This window comes from Petaurus breviceps, unplaced genomic scaffold, assembly GCF_028583685.1.
Source record: "Petaurus breviceps papuanus isolate PSGF00001 unplaced genomic scaffold, PetGlider_PUasm1.0 91133, whole genome shotgun sequence".
Lineage (NCBI taxonomy): Eukaryota > Metazoa > Chordata > Mammalia > Diprotodontia > Petauridae > Petaurus > Petaurus breviceps.
Window position 1 is genome coordinate 100,260,829 of NW_027187419.1, and position 21,108 is coordinate 100,281,936.

A 21,108-nucleotide genomic window follows, 5' to 3' on the forward strand; every position below is an offset into this window, starting at 1 on the left:
TAAAAAAAAAATAAGCCATTATAGAGTAGCCTTCACCAGATTGCCAAAAGAGGTCTATGAAATAAAAGGTAAAGAACTCAGGTCTTATATATACCTCTTGCATATATGAATATAACTCATACCTTGGGGCGCTAGGTGGCCCCGGAGTCAGGAGGACCTGAGTTCAAATTCGGCCTCAGACACTTAACACTTACTAGCCTTGTGACCTTGGGCAAGTCACTTAACCCCAAGTGTCCTCCAAAAAGAAAAAATATATAACTCATACTTCATTTACACTCCTAAATCTTAGACAGAAGTTTTCTCCTTTTTAAAGTGTTTTTTTAGTAATTACATTTTATTTATTTTGATATCCATTTTTTAAAATTTTGAGTTCCCAATTTTCTCCTTCCCTCCCAATCCATTATAAAGATGAGCAATAGGATATCACAAAATTGTTCTAACAATTGAACTTTTTTAAATGCTATTATTGCATTTACAAAAAGTGACTACCATTTATAAGAAGCTCAGAGACATGGTTTTTAACTTCGATGTATTTTCTGGGCTCTTCGGAATTCTTTGATTCTTTTTTCTCTGTGATGCACCGGTTTCTTAGCATTAATTTGTTGGACTGTGGCTAACCTTATTCACATGGCCTCCCTTCATTACACTACAATCAAAGATAGTTAGCTCTAGTTATTTGAAGTTTCTGAGGCCTTTGTTTATGTTTTGATGTAGTTTATACAGATAATTTTTAAAGATGAGATAATTTTGAGACTGCTTTCTGTCCAAAGGACATTTCCTTCTGGCTTTTTCTTTTATTGTCGATAAGCCCCTTTCTAAATTATGCCTTTTTTGTATGTGGTGACTATTGTAATTTTATATATTTCCTTGTATGTGGTGACTTAATTGTAGTTTTCTTTCATTTTCCTTTTTCCTTTGGAGGTCTGGGCTAGTGATTCCATTGGTATAGAGAACTCCTTGCAAATAAACCTGAAAGGCAAATAGCACAGTGTATAGAGTGTTAGATTTGGAGTCAGTAAAACTTGAATTCAAATCCTGCCTCAATCTTTATAAATTGTGTGATGTGGAGCAAGTCACTTAACACCTCTTATCCTGTGTTATCCTCATCTGTATAGTGGAGTAATAATAGCACCAATCTTTTAGGTCCTGTTGATGAAATAACTTATATAACTTCCTTTGCAAAACTTAAAGCCCTCCATAACTGCTAGATATAGATATACTAAACTTCTTCTACCAATGCATATAGGTCATTTTTCTGCCATCTGTTGTCTTGGAGCAAGGGTTTTAAAGTTTGGTCTTCAACTCATTTGATATTTCACTTAACTCTGTCTATACAATTGGTGTCCTTTGTAATCCTCCATATTTCATTTTATGCAATTAAAAACCTTATTCTCAGAAAGGGTCCATAGGCTTCACCAAACTACAAATATGGTCCTTGATGAGTAAAAAAGATGAAGATTTTTTAAAGATGTTTTAAAAGAATTGTCTGATTATCTCAATAGATGCAGAAAAGGCTTTTGACAAAGTACAACATCCATTCCTATTAAAAACACTAGAAAGTATAGGAATAAATGGAGCCTTCCTTAAAATAATAAGTAGCATCTATTTAAAGCCATCAGCAAGTATTATATGTAATGGGGATAAGCTAGAAGCATTTCCAGTAAGATCAGGGGTGAAACAAGGGGGGTCTACTATCACCCCTCTTATTCAATCTGGTACTAGAAATGTTAGCAGTAGCAATTAGAGAAGAAAAAAAATCAAAGAAATCAAATTAGGCAAAGAAGAGACCAAGTTGTCACTCTTTGCAGATGATATGATGACATACTTAGAGAATCCTAGAGAATCAAGTAAAAAACTACTTGAGACAATAACAAAATTTGGCAAAGTTGCAGGATATAAAATAAACCCACGTAAATCCTCGGTATTCCTATATATTTCTAATGAAATCTAATAGCAAGAGATAGAAAGAGAAATCCCATTTAAAGTTACTGTAGACATTATAAAATATTTGGGAATCTACCTGCCAAAACAAACCCAGGACCTATATGAACACAACTATATAACACTTTTCACACAAATAAAGTCAGATCTAGCTAATTGGAAAAACATCAATTGCTTGTGGCTGGGTCGAGCTAATATAATAAAAATGACAATTTTACCTAAATTAAATTACATTTTTAGTGCCATACCAATCAGTTTACCAAAAAATTACTTTATAGACCTAGAAAAAATAGTAACAAAAGCTCATTTGGAAGAACAAAAGGTCCAGAATATCAAGGGTATTAATGAAAAGAAATGCTAGGGAAGGTGAACTAGCTATACCAGATGTTAATCTGTATTATAAAGCATCAGTCATCAAAACTACTTGGTACTGGCTGAGGAATAGAGCAGTGGATCAATGGAATAGATTGGGTTGATGCAGTTGATGACTATAATAATCCACTCTTTGATAAACCCAAAGACCCCAGTTTTGGGATAAGAACTCACTATTTGACAAAAACTGCTGGGAAAACTGGAATATAGTATGACAGAAACTTGGCATAGACCATTATCTAACACCATATACCAAAATTAAGTCTAAATGGGTGCAGGATCTAGGTATAAAGGATGATACTATAAGCAATCTGGGAAAGCAAGGAATAGTTTACCTGTCAGATTTATGGAGAGGGGAAAATTTCATGACCGAACAAGAATTAGAGAGCATTATAAAATGCAAAATGGATAACTTCGATTACATGAAACAAACAAAGCCAATGTAACCAAGATTAAGAGTGAAGTGAGAAATTGGGAAAGAATTTTTACAACCAGTGTCTCTGATAAAAGTCTCATTTCTAAAATATACAGAGAATTGAGTCAAATCTATAAGAATACAAGTTATTCCCTGATTGAGAAATGATCAAAGGATATGAACAGGCAGTTTTCAGAGGAGGAAATTAAAGATATCTATAAGCATATGAAAAAATGCTCTAAATCTCTATTGATTAGAGAAATGCAAATCAAAACGACTCTGAGGTACCACATCTCACCAAATTAGCTAAGTTAACAAACCAGGAAAATGACAAATGCTGGAGAGGAAGTGGAAAAATTGAAACACTAATACATTGCTGGTGGAATTGTGAACTGATCCAACTATTCTGGAGAGCAGTCTGGAACTATGCCCAAAGGGCTATAAGTAATTTCATATCCTTTGACCCAGCAATACCATTTCTATGGTTGTATCCTAAAGAGATCACAGAAACAGGAGGAAGATCCATATGTACAAAAATATTTATAGCAGCTTTTTGTGGTGGCAAAGAATTGGAAATTAAGGGGATGCCCATCAATTGGGGAATGGTTGAACAAGTTATGGTATATGAATGTAATAGAATACTATTGCACCATAAGAAACAAAGAGCAGATGGACTTCATATCTACCTGGAGAGGCATATATGAACTGATGCTGAGTGAGAAGAACAGAACCAGGAAAAATTTGTACACCATTACAGATACAACATATGTGTGACAACTAACTTTGATAGACCAGACTCTTCTCAGAAATTCAGGGCAATAAGCAAACTCCAAAAGACTCATGATGGAGAGAGATGTCTACATTCAGAAAGAGAACCAGAAAGAACAGAGTTTGAATGCAGATTGAAGCAAATTACCTGCTCTCTTTCTTTTTCTTGTTTGGTTTGGTTTCCTCTTTCCCATTGTTCATTCCATCCGATACAATCCTTCTTTATAACCTGACCAATGTCTAATGTGAAAGTATCTGAGGGGCGGCCAGGTGGCAGTGAGTAAGAGCGCCGGCCCCAGTGTCGGGAGACCTGAAATTGGTTCCGACCTCTGATACTCGGCACCCACACAAAAATAATAATAACTGACCATGTAACCTTGAGCAAGTTACTTAACCCCAATTGCTTTAAAAAAAAAAAAAAAGGAAAGTATCTTCTGGTCCTGTTTGTGGTTGTATGATTTTATTGGGGGATTTAGTGTGGGTGGTAGGGGAGAGAGGGAGAGAAAATTTGAAACTCAAAGAACTGGGGAACTGAATCTTGTAAACTCAAAGTAAATGAACAAATTAATAAAGACCAAAAAAAAAAGTTAAAAAAAATTGTCTGGGACTCGGAGAGGTTTGGTGCTTTGGGCAGGGTCACCAGCCTGTTTATATCTGAGAAGGGGCCTGCATTTAGGCCTTCATGCTTCCAAGGACTGCTCTCTGTCCAGTGTGCCTCTCCTTTATTATAATAGAACTTCATATGAGCTATGTTCAGCAGAAATTCTAAGTTGAAGGCTCTAGATTGATCTAAAAAACCCATCCTAAGGGTGAAATAGTAACTTTCTTATTTTCCTGTCTCTGTAGATACTCCTCCACTGCTCTTTGAAGTATCTTCCCTGGAGAACACATTTCAGATTGGAGGCTATCCTTGGCACTACATCATCACCCCTAACAAGAAGAAACAAAAAGGAGTCTTTCATATCTGTGCACTGAAAGATCATTCCTTGGTACTGACTTTTGTCCAACCTTCCTAGAATAGGCAATGTCAGAATTATTTCTGGCAGGTGCCCACAAATGCATGCACATACATTCCTGAAAACTATTTCTTGCTACCCCAAGCACTGCTTAGCGTCTTAGCTACTCACCAACCCCTCTGCAAAGGGCATAGTGCTTATGCTTTTGAAGTTGCTTAATGATAGCCCTAGCATGAATAGCAGAGTTGTGAGGAGAGAGGGTGTTGGGGCAAGGCTTCCTGGATTCCTCTGTCCTTTCTATTTCTTGCCTCCCAGAGCAGAACAAAGTGTAGGTGCCCAGACCTTTGCATTTGTAAGCATATACTTTTGTTAAAACAGGTGTGCAGGGGCAAAGTTCTAAAGGGAACTTCTTTCCTGCTTGGATTTATTCCTTTTAAAAATCATTCCGATAGGATTTCTTGTGATATTTTTTTCCCTCCTCCCCTCTTCCTCCCACATGACATCAGCACTGCAGTAAGCCGTTTTTATTTCCAGAACCTTTTTGATGTTTAATGACTTCTGCCTAGGACTCATCATTCTTCATACCTTCTAACCTTCAAAAATGTTATGCACATTCACACACTAGACGGTAACTTTGACAGGAAAGATGTTGCTCCATTTGACACGAGAAGATGACAACGGTTAAACATCTTAGGCAAAGCCACAGAAATTAATTGGTGCCCAGCTGGGATTGATTCCAGGTGTTTCTGGCTCATCCAAGGGCATGTTTGTATGAAGGATACCTACTCTTAGCACAGTGGCTAAGTGCAACACAATGGGAGAAAATGTTTCCAGAATGCATTGGATGGGTGACTCAAATAGAGCTGTGTATCCAGGATTTCTTGACATTTGGTCTAGATAATAATTAATAACCATAGTCATAATAATTGCTGAGCAGCAGTGTAGTACAGTGGAAAGGAAGCCAGCTTTAGTGTTAGGAAAATCTGGGTTCAAGCTCCACGTCCGACACATACTTGCTTTATGAACCTGTGCAAGACACCCTTTATCTTAGTGCCCCAGGCAACTACAGAATATAAATTATGGAACAGATGCTAGCTTCCCTGGACTGAGCAAGTCACTGGTGGGTGCAGTAGATGGTTGGAAATTCACATTTATATAGCGCTTTGGGCCTTGGTTAAATCCCTTTATATACAATATCCCATTTGGTTCCTCTTTTTGTGTTATACAATTTTCTGGCAGACATTGCCATTAGAATCTATTATTATAAACTCTGAAAACCTTCATGACTACTTGTATACCTCAATGAAAAGCACACAGGGTTTCATTCTTGCTCTTATTTTTCTTTTTCAGCCCATTTTATACTTGCTTGAAATGTTTTACTTAGTATGTGAAATATATATGAAACTACAGAGCAAATAACCTGAAATTTCTCCAGTGTGGATTGTGGTCTTCTCTCCTCTGCTACCCCCACCCTGCCCAGTTTAGAACCCTACATTAATCCTGGTTCTATCACCAGGGTCCCTTCTTTCCCATGTGTTTTTCACTTATGATAAGAACTCATCATTTAATGAACAGCAGTTGGACAGCTCCATTCTGACATATAGCAAGTGATCTGTGAGCACGTGCATGAATATAATGTGAGGAAATTCTATAATTTATTGCCCTTTCACCTAACTTTTCTCTTCCAATTTTAGGCAAAAAATGGGATCCAAGAAATGAACTGTTGTTCACTAGAATCTGACTGGATATATTTCCATCCTGATGCCTCTGGGAGAATAATTCATGTGGGTCCAAATCAGGTCAAGTAAGTATTTATTGTCTTTAGTCATCTAAGAGTTATAAAGATAGCTTTTCCTAGCATTTATTGGCATCTCTGTTTTTATGAGGTAACTATTGAGGCTGTAGAAGTAATTAGAGTTGGTGTTATGCTAATAGCATACTCGAGACAAGCCTCAGGAAAACTTGAGTTTATTCCTTCAGCCTCCCTCTTTTTCAGGCCATTTTGTAAAAGTTTGAACTGTTTTGCTCTGTAGTTTCCCCCTCCCCTTTTCAATTGCCATTTATGTGTAGTCTTACCCATTAGAATGTAAGCTCCTTGAAGAGAAGGATTGTTTTTCTTTTGTATGTTTAGGCCCTGTGCTTAGTATAATGTCCAACACAGAAATGCTTCTTATTGTTTTCTCCTCTTTGATAATAAGAGCTTGCTTTTCTCCTTTTAAATAAGAACTTATGAGAAAGGAATATGCCTCTTTCTGACAGGGATTAACATCACTTCATTGTGATAAAGAGAGAAAACAAACAAACTAACATGATTTGGTTTTATAACTGGAGGGGAAAGGGCATATTGGCCAAAGAGAGAACAATTTTGTTTTTAAGTTTTGCGGGGGGTACCTTTTTCTGTAATGTGCTCTTGCTTTCTGGGCCCAACACACATTCTACCCAGAGCTTTAAAATGGATGACTATTTGCCCACTTCTTCCTAGCAAGGGAAAATGTCCCTAACTGTAATTATACTGAAATTTAAGAGGGGAAACAAGCTCATGCTGATTGCTTATTCCTGTTCCACATTCTTTAGGCTAACTTCACTGCCTCTCTTTGCCTTCTAAAAGATGGGAGAAGAGATGCAATAAGGAAAAAAAAATAGGGTAATGAGCTTTTCTTTCTTAGTGGTCACACTGGGGTCCCATGACCTCATAAAATGTACCTCTTATTCTTTGTCATCAATTTATTTAAAATTAGTTTGTGCTTTAGGTGAAGATATATAAAGCCCATGAAGGTCATAGGCCTCTTCTAGGCTTTAAAAAGCTGCCAGTAATTAAATGTGATTGGTTAGGATATAGTAGTAGTAGTAGTAGTAGTAGTAGTAGTAGTAGTAGTAGTAGTAGCAGCAGCAACAGTAGCAATCATTGTCATCATCATCAAAATAATAATAATAATTAGTATTTATGTAGTAGTTTATGGTTTGCAAAGCACTATACATAGGTTATTCCATTTGATCTTTACAACATAGCCTCTCTTTTACAGCTGAAAAAATTGGTCTTGAGTGTCTTGCTCAGGGTCACACAGCTAGTAAGTATCAGGATTTGAACACAGGACATCCTCACTCCAACTCCATCATTTTTATCTATTCTTATACAGCATCAGTTTCTTCTTCCTGTCTTTTATTCTTTCCTTTCAACATAGTTCTTTGAAATTTTATAGGTGGTTATGGAAATTTAATTCTGTTCTTGTTGTTATTTGATCAACTCTATGTGTAGATCTATCTACACCAGAGGTTCCCAAACTTATTTGGCATACTCTGCCCTTTTCAAAAAAATAATTACACAGCACCTCCCTCAAAATCTTTAACCCTTTAATGGTTGTTTTATTTAATTTGTGTCATTTCAAAAATATGTAAAAAAAAATTTTTAATGAGGCATCCTAAATTTAATAATTTATTGCAAATTTGTGGGTTTTTTCCTGCATTGAAATTTTGATGAACAGTGTTGTCTTGTGTGACCATATAGTATTGCACTGTAAACAAGTCATTACAGGGGTGGCCAGGTGGCACAATGAGTAAGAGTGCCAGCCCCGGAGTTGGGCGACCTGGGATTGGTTCCAGCCTCAGATACTTAGCACCCACACGAAATAACTGGCTGTGTAACCTTGAGCAAGTTACTTAACCCCAATTGCTTTAAAAAAAAAAAAGTCATCACACACACACATATTCCTGCTCATGCATGCTGGACTTCTGACAATGCTCAATGCACTCACCTGCCAACACTTGCTTTTTAAGACCTGTCAACAGACTTGACCACTGATTGGTTATGACTTGCATTTTGTGTTTATTTGGAAAATAATGTAATCACTACAACTTTAACTTGTCACACAACAGATGAAACATGTATGAAAGGTTTTTCAAAATTTTCTTATCTTCTTTACTTATGCTTTCACTGTCCCCTTATTTTTATTCAGTGCCCCTCCCCCCCATTCCACCCAAGTCTACTACCACCACTTTGGATCATATCAGTGCTCCCCCCCAGGGTACAGTATCACCCACTTTGGGAACCTTGACTTTGCATATAACTAACCCTCAGAAAAAAAAAAGCAATGAGTAAGTCAAGTACTGTTTAAATGTTGTCCATTCACTTTGACATAAGGTACTTAAACAACAAGTCTTCTAATTCAATTTAGTTACTATTTCAGTCATTTTTTAAACTTAATCTATTAGTGTCATTCATAAAGATCTCACTTTAAATGCAAATCCCTAAGAAATAAACCCACAAAAGTCCTTTACATTGCCATTATCAGAGCAGGAAATCTTAGGCAAAATAGAAATAATACAGTTTTCAGAGTAAACTTTCTCACCTCAGTTTGGCAAATTCCTCAATTATATGCACTATTATTGCTGCATTTTCCAAGTATTTTAGTAGCACCTGCTGCTTTAGTTCCTTCCTTTCCCTATTTAGTATTTGTTAGCCTTTAAAATATTAAAGGGGGAAGAGGGGTAGGGCTCAGGCCATGAACATACCGTGTTTCCTCGATAATAAGACCTATCCCGAAAATAAGCCCTCCCTGTACTGTGTAAGATTCCTCTAAAATAAGCCCTCCCCCGAAAATAAGCCCTATTGAGATTGCTACTGTAGTGAAGGTGATCCCCTGCGCTACACACTACATTACGGTACCCTCTATATGCAGCGTACCCCCCCGTGAAACGCACGCCGTGCTCCGAGCTGCATCCAATCAGAGCTGCAGCAGTGAGCACGTCATCCTGTTCTTCCCCAGTCATTTGCTTGCTGGCGCCATTGAGAGCAGTGCCGCGAAGGAGAGCTGAGGCAGGACAACATAAGCCCTCCCCTGAAAATAAGCCCTCTGGTGTTTTTCTTTCCAAAAAATTTAATAAGACAGTGTCTTATTATCGGGGAAACACGGTATCTGTGATTGTATTACAAAAGGAACTAGGAAAAAAACAATAAGCAGTTTGATGTTTTTACTGTGATCTTGATTTGCTGACCTAAATTGATTTTGGCTCTTGGGTAGAGCCTTAGAATTTTGTAATTCTTTTTTTTTCCCTTTTCAGAATCTTGAAACTAAAAGAAATAGAAAATAACAAGACCCAGCATCAGGTCACTGAAGATTTTGTCATTGTGGCTGACAGGGAGGAAAAAGTAAGCAATAGTACTTATAAAATTCTTTGTATGCCGTTGTCTTTTATATTGAAATATCTTATCATTATATGCAAATGAGTGTTGTCAAAAAGATCAGAGCATGGCTTGTAGACCTTTCCATACTAATTAAAAAATAATCTGGGGCAGCTAGGTGATGGCAGTGAGTAGATCACTAGCCCTGTAGTCAGGAGGACCTGAATTCAAATGTATCCTCAGACATGTGACACTTACTAGCTGTGTGACCTTGGGCAAGTCACTTAACCCCTTGCCTTAATTGCCTTGCCTTTCCCTCTCCAAAACAATAAAATAAAATAATCTATCCTTTGGATTTTAGACATAAATGTTTGGTATATATGCACGGGTGTAATTTAGAAGTTAATTATAGTGAGTTCATCTTTTACTTGTGATTTCTGGTTGGTTTTTGTTTGTTTGTTTTCTTTGCTGAACATCTGCCCTTCATGTGCCATTGTTATTTTTCATTCTTGGGTGACCTTAGGCTTAAACCTTCTCAGGAGCTACATAGTTAGGTTTGGCTCCAGATGGCCCTATTCCTTTCAGTTGTCATACACACTTAAGTGGTGTTTTCGGGAGCCTGCAGAAAGGATCAAAATGCCTAAAAGTGAATACACTTTACCTGTATTGTGATGGACCTGTGGCCAGGAACTCTGGGATCCCTGAGGCCTTTTTAGGGAGTCTGTGAGGTCAAAATTGTTTTTGTAATAATAATAAGACATTTCAATTTCTAATATGGTAAACATCTGCATTTCCAATATAGCAAATATTTAGTAAATATTGGTAGATATAACACATACAAACAAAAGTTCTTTGGGGGATTCTCAATGATTTTAAAGTGTAAAAGAGTCCTGAGAACCAAAAAAGTTTGGAAATCACTGTGATATCACAGACTAATGCATAAGAAAAAGACATCAGTGATGGACCCATCATGTGACCCCTTTCCTTGTGCTAGTTGTTCCCTTCCTGGCAATGAACTTCTAATGATGGAATTCAAAAAAGAAAAGTATCTGTTGAAGTGCCCACCAGAAATCATACACCAAAGTCCCCTAAACCTTCCAGAAGGGGCCCCTACCAGGGTCCCTGGAAACCACCTGATAGGCCATAATAGTGAGGGAACTTTTTCATATGAAATATATGATGGAGGAAAACCCGAATTCTCTTTTTTGTTGATTGAAGATATTGTTGTTTGTTGAATACAGGGTGGAGGTATGAGTTCATTTTTCTGAATGCAGATTGATATGGTTATCTGTTCAGTGCACATGTCTAAAGTTTGGCATATCTGTTTCTCTCTCTGAAATCTTAGACCAAAAGCTTATTAACTGTTACAGCTTCTGGACGAGTGGTGAAAAAACGTTTTAATCTATTGGATGATGACCCAGAACAAGAGGTAGGAATTTAGGTGATGAATGGAACCAGTTTGTTATAACATTAATTTTATAAATACACACATGTCCCTCATGTTAATAGGCTGGGGCTGACCAATGAGACACTTGTAGTCCATCTATTAGTTAACTAAAGGAGGTTTACTTAGCCCTTAAGGAAGAAGGACATTCGGAGCCAAGGAAAGGATATTCTGTGGAAGAGACAGCTTTGACTCCATTGAGCACAGCTTCCCATTCTCTATGTTGACTGTGGTGGTTCAACAGTTAAACCTCAGGGCAATCTTATGTAACTCCTTATGGCTTTTTTTTTTTTTTGATTGTGGTGGTTGGTGGTGCTTTCATGTGACCAGGAAGCACATCAGCAGGCCAAGCCTATAAGTCCCTTCAACCAATAAAACCTCAAGGACAGCTTTAAAGGAAAAGAGGCTGGGGGTACTAGGAGATATTTTCCCTGACATACCTGTGAAAATCTAAAAGAGTTGGGGAAAATCAGGAAGAATCTAAGTTGGAACCTGATGATTTGGTATAGTTTGCCTTACTGTTTTCTTGTTTTGTTTCTTTACTTGTTACAATTACAACAATGGCAACAGTGTGGGGAAGGGTTGTCTTTCTGGTGTTTTAGGTCAGTGTAATCTCTGGTCTGTGTTTAGTATGGTCAATTGGAAGATAGTACTTTTTTATTCATTTTCCTTAAAGAAATATCCAAATTTCTTTTCAAGTCTATTTTCAGCTGATAAAGTATTCTAAAGATTTTGCACAAATCCAGATGACATAAGTGGAAGGAGTGACTGCCAACCAAATCAAAATGCAAAAAAAAAATCATCTCAGACTAGAAGAATGGGCCAAAGTGACCAAGAGGACGTTGAATTTTGCTAAACTTAAACTCTAACACTTAGATTAAAAAATCAGTTGCCCAAATAGAAACCTAGTGTGATTCATCTAAAAGGAATTTTAGTTGACTTCAAGGAGTTTTCAAAGGGGTTTTAGTTGACCTCAAGCTCAGTATTAGCCAACAGTGTCTGCTGCCAGAAAACTAATGTAGTCTTAAGCTACATTAATAGAAGAGTGTACTGGGGCGGCTAGGTGGTGCAGTGGATAGAGCACTGGCCCTGGAGTCAGGAGGACCTGAGTTCAAATCCAGCCTCAGACACTTAACACAAAAACTAGCTGTGTGACCTTGGGCAAGTCACTTAATGCCAATTGCCCTCCAAAAAGCAAAAAAAAAAAAAATAGTAGGGTGTACCTATCAAAGAAAGCAAATGGCCGACTGTGTTTTGCACTGGTCAGACTAAATCTGGAGCATTGTGTTCTATTCTGGACACCATATTTTAAGAGGAACATTGACAAACTAGGATTAGTACAGACAGTGGTTATCAGTATAGTGAAGTCTAGAAACCATATTATACAAGAAACAGTTGAAGGAACTAGAGTGGTTTTACATGGGGAAAATGAGAGGAAGGGAAACGCATGCTACCTGGCTTTAATATTCAATGAGCTGTCTTCTGAAAGGGAAATTGGTTTTATTTGATATAACAGAAGCAGGACCAGTGAGTGGGGGGAAAAATGTGTGTGTGTGTGTGTGTGTGTGTATGATGTTTCATGAAATATATACATGTATGTGTGGCTCACAATAAGACATAACTTTCTAACAGAACAACTAAAAAAATGGAATGGGTAGCTTTATGACCAGAAGTTGATGAAGGATGACGAGTTTGGTGGTCATAAAGCTACCCATTCCATATCCAGCTAGATACCACTGCCAGAATATTGGGGTGCATATGAATGACTCTGTTCCTTCCTTCCCTAGCTACCTCATGCTTACCTGCCCTCAATACAGAGAAATCTTATTATTTTCCTGCTGATAGACACAGGGAGTAGTAGCTCCTGAGATCATTAGGACACAGGCATAGGCATACCTGTATGCCCAGCCTCTGTCCCTCCTGCCTTTACTTCCTCCTTAATCACCCTAAGAAACGAGAGTACTTTACGCATGAACACAGATCACACTTAAATGACTAGAGTTACTTTTCTCCCTCTTGCACCCTCCGCCCGCTTCTGCCACCGAGACTTTCAAAATTGTGGACTATGAAGATGAGTTGGACTTGCTCTCTGTGGTGGCGGTTACTCAGCTGGATGCCGAGGGGAAAGCTCACCTGGACTTCCACTGCAATGAGCACGGGACATTACTCAAGAGCATCCCATTAGTGGAGTCGTGGGACGTGGTGAGTAAGACCACTAAAGCCAAGCCTCGGAACCTTTCTCTAATCTGACGTTGGTGGCAGCGTGTGTCTGGCACTGTGCTACATTCCAAGCAGGCTCTCTACAACTACTAATGAAAGCACGAATAGGATCTAAAATCCTGCAGGAAGAATATAATGAATACCTTTTTCCCCAGCAGGGAACCCATTCCTAAAAGGAGAGTCATATTTTTCCCCCTCATCTAATGTATGATTTTCTGGTCCCTCACATCATCACCTGTCTTTTCTCTGTTCTCCATTCTGTTTGGTTTTATTTAAAACAGTAGCGTCTTGAGGCGGGGACTTTGACGATCTCTGTGTTCTGTCTGATGACTTTCCTGTGGTGGTGATCTCTGCTTCTGTGAATGTTGAAAACGATGTCCTTTTCCCTACATCTTGGTTGTTGCTAAGTACATATTTGAATGGCAGCTTTTAACAGAAAGAGTATTTCATTATAATTCAGAAGATCTGTGTTGAGTACTGGCATCACCACTTAGTATCTGTGTGACCCTTGGACAAGTCACTTTAACAACGTGGAGTTTGAATTTCCTCATCCCTGAAATGGAAATAACACCTTCCTTGTCTAACTCACAGGGTTATTGTAATAACCAGGCAAGATAATGTACATGAAGCGTATTGTTAAGCTACAGTTTTCCCTACCATGTTGCGACTTTCCCCATCATGGTTTCGATATATCTCAGGTCAACATAAAAAATTATATAGGAATTTTTGGAGAGTTTTGTGGAAACTGCAAAGCTTAGCAGAGAACAGAAAAGGTTTAGAAACTCAGAAATGCATAAAATAAATGTATAGTATTGTATAATATCAACATATTTTATCTTTTAACACCATAATTCAGACTTCTTCTCTGGTACAAAGAGAGGGCCAAAATATTTTACATGGATTTTCCAGATCATGGGGGCCACCACATCCTTAACCCCCACAGTGTGGAAGGAATTACTGTACATAAAATGAAGTTTTCAGTTGCCGTTGTTTTCTCAATTACAGACATACAGCCATGAAGTTTACTTCGACAGAGACTTAGTTTTGCACATAGAACAGAAACCCAACAGAGTCTTCAGCTGCTATGTTTACCAGATGGTATGTGATGCTGTGGAAGAAGATGAAAACATGAGCAATTGTTAAGAAGAAGAAAAAGATTATGATCATAATGGTGATGATGGGGTAAGGAATGGAGGACAACTTTAGTCTTTGAGTTGTTGCACCTGAAGCTCTTGACAAAGCTGTGGTTAAGCCCAGACTTGGGCTAAAGTTTTAGCTGTCTTTCTTTCATTATGAGCCCAGTTTTTATTCTTTCCTTGATGGCAACTAGAGGAAAGAATATCTATAGTAGGAAGAAATGCTGTGCCTCTCCATGCTCTCACACATGCCATTTACCATCCCAACATCTCTTAAACCACTACATTGCCCCCGGTGGAACCCAAAGGAGACACAGCTTGGAACAGAGCAGCAAGAACCCAGCAGTCAGATGCAGGCTGGGTTTTTGCCATCCACAGTTAAATCCCTAATGCTTTTCTGAAAAGATCTTGTAGAGAAAGCATAACAAAGCTCTCAGTGACATAGAAACTATGTGCTCCAACCTTCCTTTCTCTCCCTTCCTTCTTCCCTTCTCCCCCCAGTAATAAGCAAAATATAGAAATGATAGAGGATACCTCTTCTAGCCTCTGTGCCCTGAGATGGGGGAGGTTGATAGCTATGGGTAAAAACTTATTTTTGAGCCAAAAATGCCTGTTAATCAGGATTTTTTTTTAAGTTTTACATTTGTCTTATAGGAACTGTGCTTGTATACACTATCAGGATTAGGTGCTGGTTCCCTTACATACGCTTTGTAGTGTTTTGTTTCCCACAGGGTTCTGGTTTTTTGTATCATAGACTGATCTGACAAGTTTTGTTATAAATCTGGATTTGGAGAAATAGGGTCTCTTTGTTTCTGATCATACAACCAAGTTTAATCTTGATGAACACATTGTAAAATGTTGCTGTCACAGATGGAACGCTTGGACCTGGGCTCTCCCCACATTTGGAGGATCATCCTCTGCCCTCATTTTGTCAGAATCCTTTTCTAAACAACTGCTTCACACTGATGCAGTTGATCGGATATGCCCTTCATACTGGCAGCTCTTTTTACTTCACATGTCATATATTAAAGTCCAGGAAGTATCACAACTGATCTGGGTAAGTTCCTTAATAGCTGGAGAGAATGAGCCTTCTGCCAAGTTTCCAGGTTGAGATAGTGGAGCGTTCATCCTTCTCCGTCATAACAGATCTGAATCAGGTCCTTGGAGGTCACTGAAGACTCCCTTTTGTTCAGTATTTTAAATAAAAGGTAACCTAAGCAAAGGCAGGAGTTGTGTGTGGTTCCTGTTTCAGAGATCCAGTTGCTTGCCATCCACATGTTCAACATATTTCCCTAGTTCAGCTTCAAAGACTAGTGCTGGCAAATACAAAGGGGAAGGAAATAACCAGGAGAATCATAAACATACTCAAGTGCAGGAGGGTTTTAATGTGAGAGTTCAGCTTTGGTCATTTAAATGAATGTCTTTAACATTCTGCTTGTCCAGATTTATCCCACTCCCATATGATGAGGACATCAGTCCTGCCTCTAAATAAAAACCCAACCCTACAAATGTCTTTAGTGCTAAGGAAAGACAGGTGGCAAGTACTCTTAGCTCAGTGAGGTAGACAATAGAACTTGGATGTAAAAAAAAACAAAAACAAATCCAGCTCTCATTATTTTAAAAATGCCATGTCTTTAATAGAAAGGGAAATAATTATCTGACCTATTTTGAAATTAGGAACAAGAAGAATAGAGTGAAAAACTCTTTTTGGCCCTATGTATTGTTGTAATATGAAACTCTCTGAAATAGTGTGAGTGATTGTCTCCTGTGTAAATTTTACTTAATGAGATAAAATTTATGTATATTATTGAATTGTTATATTCTCTTGCATCTGCTAATTGAAGAAGCCATTCTTCACAAAGTATGATATATAATAACATTTAATATAATGACTTCTGAGGAACTGAGAACACTTTATAGACATACTTTTGTTGGTAGCAGTAGGTCAAGATTATGATTATTATGAAACAGTGATGTGTCTACTGTCTGCTAGGTGCTATCCCAAATGCTATTAAATACAAACTGTATCTAGGCACAGACCAACCTCACGAGTTTGCAAACAAAAAGCGCAGTAAGAGGGAACAGGGTGAGAATAACTCCAAGGGAAAGGCAAGTGCCAGATTGTAGACTAGAGTTTTAACACCTCAAATCATATTCAGGAACAAAATTTTTACTATGATCGTAATCCTTTTCCCAAAAGTGTTTTAGAGAAGCATAACTTTGGACCACGGATGTATCTGTCTAGGCCTCAAAGTCTTAATTGAAATCAAATCAAGTCATCAAGCATTTATCTATTGATTAAGACCTGCTGTGTGTCAGGCACTGTGCTGAATGCTGGGGATACAAAGAAAGACCAAACTCCCCTTCAAAAAAACAGTGCCTGTTCTCAGGGGCCTCACGGTAAAGTCTTTCCCGAAGCCAAGTTTGATTAAATTTGTTTTGCAAAGAGTGTCTTTGAAAGATTTTGTGTGGGCTTTTTGTTTTGAAAAGGGTTGAGTCATTAATCTAAAGAACAGAATTATTGAGCTGAAAAGAAAAAGAAGCCATTTAATAACCATTCCCTCACCTTTCTGAGATGTTTTTCTTGAATTCTTCACACCAGAGTGTAACCAGCCTTACCAAAAGTGAATTCTTTATATCTAAGCTGAGTACTTTATATACTAGCCCTCACCTATTTACTCTTGTTGTCTCCTAAAACTGTAAATCTCAAGCCAATTTAGGGTAAGCTAATGCTAAGATAAATTGACACTTTAGCTGTCTAGAGTGAAAATAATGCCAACTCTGGAAACAGAAATCCAGGGTTCAGATCCAGCCTGTGACATTAACACTACTAGTGTGACTTTGGCAAGTCATTTAATCTCCTTGGTCCTCAGTTTCCTCTTCTGTAAAATGAGAGAATTATATTAGATGGCTTCTGAAGTCTCTTCCAGCTCTAAATCTACGATACTGTGATACACATATATATGTATGCACGTACGTGTATGTATGTATGTATAACTGTGCAGTAGTGGTACAAACAAAACCACATTTTAATGAATATTATAATCTGATGTGAATATAATAAATTCTGTTGACTGAAGAAGCCCATGTGCAGATATCTTAAAGAGTCCCTATCCATTTAACCAATCTGTTTAATGAAAATGATGTCTTTGGTGTTGTATTTATATAGTGATTGTATCTGAAGACCTAAAAGGTGTTAAATTGTTTTAATAAAATTTTATATGTTTTTAAAAATTATGTCAGTTGATTTGGGTGAGGTTCCATGGTTTTTGTGGAGTTTAGGTTTTGGGTTTTGTTTGTTTCTTTTTTTTGGCAGAGTCCTTCCTGGCTGCAGTATCAAAGCTCTCACAAAGTAACATGGATTACTTTTCAGGGGGAAGAGAAAGTCCATGGGGAAGGGCATTGGTGATGCAGAGAATCTGATTAAGATGACCAGATATCCTAATTGGGCTTTGACCTTGTCAGTATTTGACTGAGGGCAAAATTAGGAGCAATGGGTAGAAACTACAAGAAAGCAGATTCTGGCTGAATGTAAGCACAGCTCAAAACAATGTAGAAAACCATTTTCCAGGCTGCCATAGAGGAGATTCTTGTTCAGGTAGGGAAGGATTGGACTAGATGGCCTCTGAGATTTTCAAGTACCATGAAACCAAGAAAGTAATGGAAGAAGGCTAGAGGATAACCTTTTCCTCACTGCCTATTTTAGGGAATCAAAAAGAAAAACATTTTTTAAGCACTCACTGTGGGCCAGGCGCACTATATTAAATAGTTGACAATTATTATCTTATTTGATACAACAATATTGGTCATTTGAGGTTCGAGGGAAGGCTTAATGATCGGTCTAAGGTGCCAGACTCAGGAGATGCACATTTTAAGCAGTCTCCTTCTATAGAAGATGTCTAAACTCTGTTGTGGCTTCTTTCAAATCACCCTCTATGCACTGTCTCCTCTATCAACGTGTAGGGTAGCTGTATGCTTGGGCATGCACATTAATGTAGAGTGTCATGTGCAAAGATTAGGTAGGCTAGATACTACAGTGTGTGGAGGGGATGAAAGTATAAGAAGATTGGAAAGGTAGGAAGGGGGTCAGATAGTGAAGAGTTTCAGTTAATGATGCCAAACTGGTGTTCAGAAGAGAGAATAGAGCTGGTACGTAGATCTGGGAGTCATATATGTAGGTGTGACTCATGAGAGCTCATGGGGTCATGAAGTGAGTGTAGAGAAAGAAGAGGAGAGGGCCCAGGAGAAAGCCTTAGAATAACGTATGATTAGGGGGTGTCATATGGATGATTATTTAATAAAGAAGACTGAGAAGGAGCAGTCAAATGGAACAGAGAAAGCAGTGTCATGACAACTCAAAGAACAGAGAGTATCTAGGAGGATTGGGTGGTTAACTCATTAAATGCAGCAAAAGATGACTTTGTTTAATCCAATTAAGAGATCCTTCTTTACTGTGGACAGGATTGAAAGGGGGATCATTTGGACAACTAGGTGATACAGTGGATAGAGTGCCAAACCTGAAGTCAGAGAACTCATCTTTCTGAGTTCAAATCCTGCCTCAGACACTAGCTGGGTGACCCTGGGCAAGTCACTTAACCCTGATTGACAAAGAAAAAAAGAGGAATCATTAGGAATAGTAACAAGTGGGGAGTAGTTGGTTTTAGGAATATATTTTTTAAAGGTTCACTAGTTGTAGCTATTTGATAATAATAATAGCTAGCATTTAGATAGTGCTTTGGAAAAATTAATAAATAACTAGCATTTATATGGCACTTTAGGATTACTGGCCCCACTAGACTGTCCCATCTGGTCTCCCCTTCCTCATTGGTGCCCTGTGCTTTCATCTCAAGTCATCCAAAGATTTGCCACTGACTCATTTTTTCCTTCTCCCTTAAAATTTACCTAATCTGTGTCAAATGCCTTCAGTCTTTATCTTTTACAAGGAAATATTAGTTAGACTGACAAAGTTCTGTACATCTTGTTCTAAGGATGATCAGTTAAAGGAACTGGAGATGTAGACCTGGAGAAGACTTGGGGAGAAATGATTGCTATATAGTGTTCAAATATTTGAAAGAGCTATCATTCAGATATATGAATACTATATAACAATCATTTCTCCCCAAATCTCTATGTTCTCATCCCTAGTTCTCATCCCACATTTGGAAATGAAGGTCATAAAAACAACTAATAAAATTTAAGGATAATATGATTCAACAAAAATTTACATAACCTAAAATTTGAACTTTATATTTGGGGGCAGCCTAATGGTCATGTACTCTGGTCAAACCAACACATGAAGCAAATGAGATTTACCTTAAAAAGGAAAAGAAAACTATCCTCTGGATAAGTGATTGGATTTGGTCTATGTTTGCAAAACACTTTACAAAAAAAGACACTTTATACTTTACAAAAGCCTCATTTTATCCTCACAACAACACAAGAGCTATTATTATCCCCATTTTATAGATAAAGGAAAATGACACAGATGGCAGTTAAGTGACTTGCTTAGGGTTCCAGAACTAGCTATGAAATGTCTGTGGCAGGGTTGAACTTAAGTGTTCCTGACTTCAGGTTGAGCCCTTTATCCCCGGTACAGTATAGCTGGTTTAAAAACAACCACCAAAAAAAGACAAAAAAAACTAAGCTTAGAAGATGGCAGAGTAGAAACAGGACTCAGCGCAGCTCCAGCTCCCACCACTTCCAATTCATGTAAAAGGGAACTCTGAACAAACTTTGGAGCTACAGAACCCACAAAATGACACAAAGAAGCTAACCTCCCACTGAGGACAGCCCGGCAGGCTGGCAGCAAGCAGCCAGCTCAGCACTCTGGGAGCCAAGCCCAGCCCGACATGAGCCAGAGGTTTTAGCTTCAGGGCGGCCACAACCAGCTACCTGCTGGAGGGACTTCAGATTGCCAGCAGCTGTGGCAGTTTCCAGAATTATCAACACATAGATGCGAAGGACAAAGTGAGAGGTCAGTGCAGTGTGGACTTTGGGACCAGTAGTTGGGAGTACATAGGCATTTGCCCCCGGGGCGAGAAGCAGCTGAAGCGCTGCTACTGTGCAGCTGTACTCACATGTCAGCTTCAGCTCCTGGCCTGCAGAGTGTAGGGGGACCAAATGATCAGTCTGAGGGGTAATCAAGCTTGCTTTAACCTGCTTGCATCTGGATTGTGGTCTAGGGCGGAGGTCCTGGGGTGTGTGTCCAGCTTGCCAGAGCATGTGGAGGCTTCAGAGAGGGCACCCAACTAATACCTCCAGCAGTTGAGAAAACCCCAGCGTTTGGACAGTAGCTCCCCTGTCTCGTGGCAGAGTCCTACTGTGGCAAAAAGCCCAGGGGTCAAGTGACTGAGTGGGCACATGAGCAGGCAAAGGAAGCAAAATAAACAGCACCCCAACTTTACACTCCTATTTTGGCAACAAAAAAGATCAAAGCATGGAACAGGAGGAAGACAGTGAAGTTAGAACTCTTGCACCAAAAGCTTCTAAGGAAAATACAAGCTGGTTACAGGCCATAGAGGACCTTAAGAAGCAGATAAGAGAAGTGGAGGAAAAACTGGGAAGAGAAATGAGGACTATGCAAGAAAATTACGAAATGAGAGTCAACAGCCTGACTGAGGAAAATCACACCTTAAAAAAGAGACTAACTCAAATAGCAAAAAAGGCTCAAAAAGGCAATGAGGAGAAGAATGCCTTAAAAAGCCAAATTTGCCAGATGGAAAAAGAATCTCAAAAGC

The 21,108-nt window shown here is 38.5% G+C and overlaps 1 protein-coding gene across 3 annotated transcripts in view; it reads left to right on the forward strand.

The window, feature by feature from the left end:
• The window catches only part of DCAF17 (DDB1 and CUL4 associated factor 17), a 41,581-nt gene extending 23,976 nt beyond the window's left edge, over positions 1–17,605 (forward strand). For all 3 annotated transcript variants that reach the window (XM_069080038.1, XM_069080037.1, XM_069080039.1), the window contains 6 exons: positions 4,343–4,485; positions 6,147–6,256; positions 9,511–9,598; positions 10,917–11,000; positions 13,062–13,217; positions 14,241–17,605. In XM_069080038.1, coding sequence (XP_068936139.1) covers positions 4,343–4,485; positions 6,147–6,256; positions 9,511–9,598; positions 10,917–11,000; positions 13,062–13,217; positions 14,241–14,378 — 719 coding nt within the window. In that variant the 3' untranslated portion in view covers positions 14,379–17,605. The remainder of the gene's footprint in view (positions 1–4,342; positions 4,486–6,146; positions 6,257–9,510; positions 9,599–10,916; positions 11,001–13,061; positions 13,218–14,240) is intronic.
• Positions 17,606–21,108: the final 3,503 nt, after the last annotated feature.